Source organism: Stylophora pistillata, chromosome 4 (assembly GCF_964205215.1).
Source record: "Stylophora pistillata chromosome 4, jaStyPist1.2, whole genome shotgun sequence".
Classification (NCBI taxonomy): Eukaryota; Metazoa; Cnidaria; class Anthozoa; order Scleractinia; family Pocilloporidae; genus Stylophora; species Stylophora pistillata.
Window position 1 is genome coordinate 44231226 of NC_142522.1, and position 9614 is coordinate 44240839.

At 40.5% G+C, this 9614-nt stretch overlaps 1 protein-coding gene and 1 pseudogene across 1 annotated transcript; both read left to right on the forward strand.

The window, feature by feature from the left end:
- The first annotated feature begins 385 nt into the window (after positions 1-385).
- On the forward strand, positions 386-3128 carry LOC111326640 (uncharacterized; annotated as a pseudogene).
- A 2472-nt stretch (positions 3129-5600) lies between these two features.
- LOC111326641 (beta-2 adrenergic receptor-like) lies at positions 5601-8408 on the forward strand. Its single transcript, XM_022930682.2, has one exon. The coding sequence runs from the start codon at positions 5754-5756 to the stop codon at positions 6732-6734; it is 981 nt and encodes a 326-aa protein (XP_022786417.2). The 5' UTR covers positions 5601-5753; the 3' UTR covers positions 6735-8408.
- Positions 8409-9614: the final 1206 nt, after the last annotated feature.

Genomic DNA, 9614 nt, shown 5'->3' on the forward strand with positions numbered 1-9614 from the left:
ACACAATCAAACAAATAAAAGATAAAATCCTGCGGAAGTTTGGTTGGCGGTCACTTACTAGGATTCTTTGCTTTGATTCATTCATTTCTCACGTAAAAAGGACAGTCACCTCACTCAGTTCCCTCAGATGAACGCGTCCTCAAAATGGGACGTTGTTGCTCAAATCCTTGTTGGCAAAAAGTTAAAGCTAATAAAATCACGGTGGCAATGCAACAATTTCCTGCCCCAACGACTTGGAACGTAAAACAATAATTCAAGAAAGTTCCAAAGCTTTGCTATACGAATCTCCTGTGCTCCCTCAGAATGAAGACTTAAAATCGTCGATTTGTTTGTAGTGGTTGCCAATCATTTCATTAATGACAACGTTTTCACTCTTTCGATAGAAATGACTCCACGTTTCCTGGGACTGATCTTCTTTTTGTCATGCACAAGTCGTGTATGTTACGCTGACGTCCTTAACGATGTAGCAGATACAATCGAAGATGCTGACAAGAAGCTTACCGCAGAGTTAAAAACATTCCGGAACATTTTGGGTGCATTATCCCACCAGGTAATGCTGCAGCAGCTGTTGGCTGAAGAACGCATCAGATCTGATGGCGACTCTGGCGTGAAGCAAGTACGTCTCGGGCACGACGGCACACGAAATTACTACTCGGAAACGCACGGATTTTCTAACAGGCTGCTGGCAATTCACGAACACGCCAATAACATTCGCACAGTGGGCTTGGGAGAATTTGTTGGTGTTCTTAACGGTGTGGAATTCAGGACCAGGCACAATGATTACCGTCTCTTCATGGCCAGTACCACGAGCACAGACTACCATGCTACTGAAGAAATTCCCTTTCCAGAAGCCCCCCCAGAAGTAAAAAATAAAGCCACTGTAGACAAACAAGTCGTTGAGATGTGTGAATGGTTCAAGGCGTGGAAGGATCAAAATTATACAGTAAGAGATTACAGAAAGTACTTCAAGCCAGTACTCTGTTACTTGGAGGGAGCATGGAGCACTGCAACCGAGGATATTGACGAACCTTTCGAGAGCGATCGGCATTTCAATGACGCAACATCCTGGTTTGACTTACAAGAGAAAGTTCGCTTTACCTCTTACACCGGAAGAAAAGACAATCTGGAGAACTTTTCCTTTCTGCCAACTACAATTATAGATATAATCAATGGCACTATCCCCGTCTTTGCTCTATGGAATTATCGGATTCTGTGTCACCCCTTAAGTCGAGACGTCCCACTGAACAGGTTTCGCATGGTTGATGAGCTGCATTCAAGACTTCCTGCCGAGCGGAAATATGAAGAGCAGACAAATACCAGAGCAGCAGGATTCCAACTCAATCCCAAAGACTCTGACAAGTGGTCCGACGGATTCAAAAATAATCCTAGATTCACTTTGCTTGATGAACTCATGGAAGAGATTCCTGAAAAGGACAACTACCCTGGCAATCTGACGGATGACGCATTTAACCTACCAGCTCAGAGTATGAATCCCAAGAACCAGGGAAACTGAACGCTGCTTACTACCATCGCCTTTTCAAACTGCTGGAAAGAGACGCCATAGGACAGTCCATACGGCATCGTGGTTATTCAGATGCAAACCTGTTCGTGGCCATGAACAGTCAACCAAAAGTAGCCGGAATGAAACTGAAAACCTGCAAAGGACCAAAAAGGAGACCACGTTGCACAACGGTTTCCCAGAAGTACTCATACGCCATTCCGCTAGAAATAATATACATGACACCCCTGAACAGATGGAATCCATTCAACCTTGAGTACAAAGGCTCAGAGAGGGAGCCATATGGAAAAACAGTGTTTCAAGGCGGTCGCTTTGGAGGCAGAACTCCTGATAAGGCTTACAATGGTACCAATAGTAAGAAGTATTATCCGACACCATCTGCATTTTACACAGGGCAGGAGATTAGCACTGATTCTGCAGATACAGCAAAAAACAGCGTTGGTGTTTTGGACAGGGATGGCAAAACCGTGAGGATCTGTCGAGCCAGTGGAACTCGGATCTTCTTTCCATATATAGACGGTGTTGGCGTCTTGCGTCAACGCTATCCCATCATGCCTGTTCACGGAGAGGGAAGCGCCGTGTGGAAAGAACTTGAAGCAACGAAAGATCTCCTCATGAAATCACAATCCTATGGCTATCTCTATAGAGAACCATTTCCAGGCTCTGGTGTTTTGCCAACGGCACCTTCAGACAGACCACTCACACTTCGAATGGCAGACGCCACAAAGACTCCCCCAGGTCCTCATCAACATGAAATAACTTTAAAAGCTCAAGAGGTGAAAGATGCAAAGACCGGAAGAAAGTCGTTTAGAAAGCTGACGACGACAGGAGCTGGACACCAACATAACATTGTTGTTGCCTGGAGAAACAACAATTGGGAGATACGACGGTGCGATAAATTCGATAATGAACAGTACAAATGCCGTGACCAACATGGCATATACCTAAGTGAAGATAAAAGCGTGTAGTGGAAAATTACATGTAAAACTTAGTAGGCTCTTGGCTTTCGGGAGCTTAAAACACCATTAACCTCTCACGAGGAGGCCCCAGATCATTGTTTGCGAAATCTGTGATTTTTTCCGAGATGAAATACCCCAAAAGTCAGTGGCTTATCGCTATGAAAGACAAACCTTTCCCAAGGTTTGTCTTTCATAGCGATAAGCCAGTTGAGATTGAAGCAGTTTTTAAAACTCCCACATTAGAACACTTTATCAATCTTTCTTGCCTGAAAAGCAGCAGCTCTTAGAAATATTCATCATCAGACCTCTATGCATTCACGAATTGGGGAAAAACAAGACGGCTTATTTCGGTTTTTTGACGCGATTCCTTTCTATCATTCACCTGTTTGCACGCTTTTGAATTCGGCTACTCAGTCTTCCCTATTCACCATATGGAGAGAGGAATCAGTGACTGGCCGTTATATTTTTATTTACAACGAGTATCAAAACGGGAAATTGAAACTCGCTCTCGATTCTAAAACTTCTGCATTTGAGTGACTTCTATCTTTATGTCCTTGAGGTTTGAAATTTTTCTCCAAAGTATTATTATCAGAAGATAAAATGGGCACGTTGATCAGGACACTTTCCCTTCATATAAACGTTAGTTTCTACTTGCTTGTGTATCATCATTACTATTGAAAAGGATAATGGTCCGAGTCACCAGGTCGCCTTCTATCCTACCATTTTTCCCCCAACAGTCTTTTTCAAGTTTATTACAAAGTGGCATGGTTTGTTATTACATCGAGCGACAGCTTACTTTATTACAAAGCGCGCTATTTCATGGTCCGACAGCTGTTTAAATAAAAAATGTGACAGGTATATATTACAAAACGCATGCAAAAGAAATCTTTTACAAACTGCGAAAGTTACAAAAAAGTGCAAAGATAATTTTAAAGTGTGACTTAACACTATAGCGGCAGGTGAAATTACGGAATGAGAAAGCTAAACAGCATAGCCATACATCAACAAGTCGACTCGGAACTACCATAACTTTTGTCCGACGACAGAGATTGCGATTAAAACAGTGAGACGCGCATGTTCTGAAATCTCACTTTCCTTTTTGCAATATTTTGTCGATTATTGCCGGCATGATATATTTAACAATTACTCCACGAGCGCGCGTTGGATATGAGATGATAGATAGCCAACGAGGCGCGTAGCGCCGAGTTGGTTATAATCATCTCATATCCAACGAGCGCTAGTGGAATAATTGTTTTACTAAAAAAAAAAACTCCCCCAAGATACTAGACAAATCTTCTCGACTTTATTTTGTAAGAAGAAACCGGATGTTACAATGTACAGATATTAGATTATGGTATATTGGCTCATATACCACAATGGCTAAGCCAAAAAAAAGTCTTGAATTACATTATCCAATGATCTAGTTTTTAATAAATTAATCTATACAACGTAGAGCTCTTAGCTTGGGCTTTAGAATTATACTTTAAATCAAGTGTGATTGTTATCATTTCTATAGCTGTTTTATTTCTCATATGCATACATGTATTTTATTTGAGCGAAGAATTGCGAAGTGAGCGCTTGTGTTCAAGGTAAATCTCATGCGGCTTCAATTTCGTTCGCGCTCTGAATGTGCCATGCTCTGGACTAGATGTGTCAGGTCCGCAAAACTCTATAATGTTGAAGAAAGATGCTCTTTAAGTCTTGTTAAGAATGTGGGACAGAGAAAACGTTCTGAGTCCTGTGAAATTGAGCCTCAAACCTTCGCACAGGTTCTTTCGTTTGCACCTACCTTGGATTTGTTTCAAACTAGTAACAAATCATTGTTAAGGATCCGAGAATTACGCTTCACTTCATTTCTTTAGAGAAAGTCTGGATAGGTCTGATAATAATTTGTTTTCGCGTCCTACTAAAATAAAACTGCATCTTTAATTTAACCTTTGTTGATAGCGTGGTGTTCTCGATGAAGTCATTACTTTATTCCGAAATGTCAAAGTCCTAAGCAACAAACTAGATATTGTTACGTGCACGAATGACCAAGAAATGTCCGCTAATAAAGCATATATGAAAATAAACTCCCGAGTACGATATATGGCACGCAACAAAAATGTAACAACAAGCAGTTACCCATTTTAACTATTATTTAATTAGTTTTACATTGTCTAATTTACTTAGGTTAAAGATTAAGTTAAGCAGTTCATAAAGCAGGCTTACAATCCTTCATGCCGTGTAAGTGTTCGTCGTCTTGATCAACTTCCAATTCCAACATCCGCCGACTGAAGACCATAGCGCTTGGCTTTCTTGATTTATCGCATTCTTTCCTTGTACACAAACTCTTCCGGAGGACTCCATAGTAAACTCTGTATTCTCTATCTTCTTCCTCTCTCGACTATCGTCTTCTTCATCTCTTTCTTCTCTCCGGATATCGCAAGGTCAAAAGGCCATAGCCTCGTCATATCATAGCTTCCAAAAGTTCAGTCAGCAAGCCACGAGGGTAAGCCCACGGTCAAATCTCTTTTGTACTTCTCACAAGCCAGCTTTTATACGTTTACTTTAGTTATCTAGAATGTTCTACTACTATTTATAGCGTATTACAAGTTGTACTATTTTTGGAAACTGCTGAGTCGCATGAAAGAAGTTTCTGGAATATTACAGATTATAGATAATTCTAGAAAAGTCTGGGATTGCGTGACAGATTCAGTAAAAATAATTCGATCCTCGTAACAATATGCTAATTTTACTGTACATTGCAAATGCACGTGCAATAGGCTCCATATGTTGATTTACGGTGAGTTATATGTACACATGCAACACCTGAAAGGGAAAATGTCTTCTGAATAATTAACCTCAAACCATCGAAATATATCATGTTATGTTATATATTAAAATATAAACGTCAAAATCGCAACAACAAAAAAAAAAGAAAAAAGAAAAACAGAAAACTTCAGAGCTATCCCCCATTGAGACTTTCTTAAAATAATACTATAGTTTGTATTTATCCCCTTTAGGGTCCTTTAAAGACACTATAGTGCGAGTCAAAATAAGGATAGGATTAGCCTCAACAGCCAGGTCGGCTATTTTCATTAATTAACTACTCTGAAAGAAATCGACACAAAGAATCGTGACTGGTTTAATATTTATTTGTCTTGTAACCCGCGAAATGACACGCCAAAGCGGAACTTCTCATTTTGTCGGGCGTAAATAAGACGCACTGTAAGGTTCAAAGAATATAGAAAGTTCCGCCGCGTTTCCGTCAGAGTGTTTTGGTGACCTCAAAAATGAACGGTACGCCAGCAGAAAACAAGTCGAGCGTAGAATGGTCTCACAACTTCTACTACAGGCCAGGCTTCATATATCCAGTTGCGACGTGTCACATTCTAATAATCGCGGTGGCAGGCGTGGGGAACCTTTTGGTTTTGTACACCATAGTCGCTAACAGAAAACTGCGCAGGAATCCAACGAACATCTTCATATTCTCATTGGCGCTGTCAGATCTTCTCACAGTGACATTAGTTGTGCCATTTGAAGTAGAGGGGCTCTTTCTTCATTGGATCTGGAACCATGGAGAGATCATGTGCAGGGCCTGGATCACATTGTACCTCATCACTGTTCCCGTCTCGATTTTGACTCTTTTGGCCGTCAGCGTGGATCGATACAAGATCCTCAGTGATCCTACTAAACGTTTTCGCCGATGCGGACTCACGACTCGGAAGGAAGGTTTGACTGTAAGTCTCATAATCTGGCTTTACAGTTCACTGATCGCTTCACTTCCCGTAATGGGATGGCGAACAAGTGAGAAGTTCGTTTACAATAGCTGCTGTTATTTTCCCCTCGTTCGGCTCTATTTTATTATCAGCTCTGTCCTGAATTTCATTTTACCAATCCTTGTGACGAGTGGTATTTACCTGAGGATCTGTCTCATAGTCCGCAGTTATCACAAAAAGCTCGGCGCAGATAACAGCAAAAACATGCGCTCCACTGCAGAGAAAAAGATGTATTTGAGGAATATACAAGCTGCTAAGACGCTAGCTTTCTTGGTGGTGGCTTTTTTCTGCTGCTGGTTACTGTACTCCTGTGTCAGCCTTTTCTCTTTCGTTTGCGGAGAAAGCTGTATCGTCTTCATTCCGCCTGAAGTTCGCACGGTGCTGTTAATGATTGGTTACCTGAATTCTGCGCTCAACCCGTTCCTTTTGGCATTTCTCGATAAGAAATTTAGAGCTGCCTTGTCATGTAAAAATATTTCGAATCAAGATCTATAATTCTTCTTTATTTAAAAAGTTTATTGAATAATCATTATTCCATACCGCGCGAGCACATAATCATTTCGTAAAATGTTATTTGTATTTTTAGTCTGTATTGAAGAACATTTATAAAATATTTGTCTTTCGCTACTTTTAGCAAGTTAGCTATTGATATGATAAAGCTGCATGAAATGCTTGGCGTTATCATCATTTTCCGTGCGGCAAACGTTTCCTCTTCCTTTCATTAGTATTGGGTTATTTACCTCTTATTCAGCTATGAATACCTTATGGCAATGGTGAAAGTGAAAGCACAAGTTACAGTATCATCTAGACTGAAAATATAAGTTAAAGATGAATAAGGAAAGAAGAAACACTCTTTAATTGACAATAAAATTCGTTTTTCGGGGAGAGAAATGAAGAAACAAAAGAAACACCTGGCTGTTATTATACATCAAGTAACTGCGCATGTGTTCGAAGAGTGACAAGGAATTTATCTTGATAATCCACGTGGCGGTATCATTTGTGGGCAAGTCGAAAGGGCGCGTCCTCAATGGTCTACATCACAATTTCTGCAACAACAACAGAAACTGGAGACCCCGTGGCTGTGCCGTTTAACTGTTTGCAGTGTTTGCCGTTGTACTGAAAGTAAGTTGACGTTAGGCAAAGGTTCAGTTAGTCCATAATGTCGTCTGTCGGTAGCGGTAGTGGATCGGATTGCAACTATTCACTTGACTCTGATGATGACTTCCGCACAGGTTGCCGAAACGTCAGTCACCACCACAAACAACAGTCCTTCTCAGGACTAAACTCACCCGGACGATCACATTACGCTTTCACATTTTACCCCCGAATTCAAACCATTTACTGCACAATTTTAGTTTAACGGTCGAACCTCGATTATCCGGACATCAGTTATCCGGACTTTTCGATTATCCAGACTTTTTCTCTGGTCCCGTTTTTAATTTCATGAATATTAATAAGCTTTGATCGTCAAAACTTTAAGAGGTAAAAAGTTCAAAGATTATGTTTCAAGTCAGGAAAAGTGCGTTGAAAACAGCGCATTTACTTAAAACGACAACATGTCTACGAAGCGAAAGCGATCTGTTCTCTCGATAGGTAACGTAAAGTCTGTTTACGAACCTAGTGGCCCATCAGGCCGGTGCTTAACACCGGTTTTTGTAGCATGAAGCGACTAAGAGTATTTCTACTCCCCCCTGGATGGGATGCTAGTCCATCGCAGAGTTACCCCCCGGCATAAAATTTTCCGGTACCCATTTAAACACCTGGGTGAAGAGAGGCACTGAGAGTAAAGTGTCTTGCCTAAGAACACAACACAATGTCCCCGCCGGGGCTCGAACCCGGACCACTCGATCCGGAGTCGAGCGCACCAACCACGAGGCCACCGCGCCTTCTCTCGATAAAGGATAAACAAATAATTATTTCACGTTTAGATAAAGGAGAAAATGAAACGAATTTAGCGCTTGAATTTGGCATCAGCAAACAACAGATCTCTGATATAGGCAAGAACAAGGATGAGATCCTGAAATTCATCGACAACATCGAGAAAAGCGTAGGATTGAGGCTTAAGTCGCTGAAGCTTAAATGTACATGATTATAGGTGCAATTCATACATGTACGTGTATTTGTAGTCGTTGAAGCAGACTTTTAGAATTAAAAATTGTGTTATCTTTATTTCTCTTTTGTTCACATTATTGTCTCATTAATATTCATATTTTCGATTATCCAAACTCTAGATTATTCGGACTATTTATCCAAGTCCCAACGAGTCTGAATAATAAAGGTTTGACAAAGACAACTGGGACAAGGTGAAAAAAGACAAGTAACAAATGATTTCGTAAATGCTGTTCAGTTTTTAATAGGACACATACCGCAAAATTAAAAACGATCTAATTTCCGTCAATGTTTTTCCTTTTTAGTGTTAGTCAGGCCTGAGTGTTAGTATTCAATGTGTTCAGCCATTACAACTGTCAATATTCATCACACATCTTGCCTTTAGTTATTATTTGGAAATAATTAGTTAATAGCTGTTACGAGTTTGGCTAGATCAGAGTGGTTTGTTCTGTTTGTAATTGATTCTTTCTTTGAAACTATTTTGTCGTGTAGTTTTCTTGCAATTGTTTTTTGTTCTTTAGGGTCTATTGTCATGACGAAAACACCCCAAACAAAACTATTTAATACTGGGTGGAATTCCACTAGTGATATTCACTAGTTTTCAAATCCTAGATTTTTGTTTAAAAAGTGATCAAAGATGAGAGAGCGTTTTGATGTTCTTACAAAATAAGAAAAAAAAGCTGTTTCTGTTTTTCCTTACTGTTCTCCCTGATCGAGACCACTGAGGCGTCAACAGCCCTTACTGCAAACGAGTGAAACACCTTTCAAACCCACGCTTGTTCTTACTCCGACAAAAGCAGGCAAAGGAAGGCCAAGATGACTACGCAAGACGTGGCGAATGACAATCGAAAGAGAGCCGGCTTAGGGACCTGACTGAGAAACCTGAATTGAGGCAGTCATAGATGCAAAGGATAGTAAATTTGGATGGATTACCTTCGCACTAAATACGATACACCTAAGGACTGAACTTCAAGAGCGTCACAAGTTAGGTGAAATTTATTCCCAAAATAGGCTCAATGAAGCTCAAGCTTTCTTTTCTTACAATGCCGGAGTATCTTCTGCTCAGACACTAGCAAGAAAATTCCAAAGGCGTGCTCGCGGTTGGCGAAGTCAGTCTCGAATTTTCGTATGATGTATGGATCATGCGTGGGATTTTTTTTTTAAGAGTATCCCAAGTATCCTGATCTTGCCACGCTCGTGTTCCGTCGAAAATCTCAAGATTGTTCTGAAACCGCTGTTTAAGGTACACAAGACAAATCAATTTTG

Bases quoted from the DNA above. Each gene is read 5' to 3' on its own strand.
- LOC111326641 (XM_022930682.2), top strand. From the start codon at position 5,754: ATGAACGGTACGCCAGCAGAAAACAAGTCGAGCGTAGAATGGTCTCAC.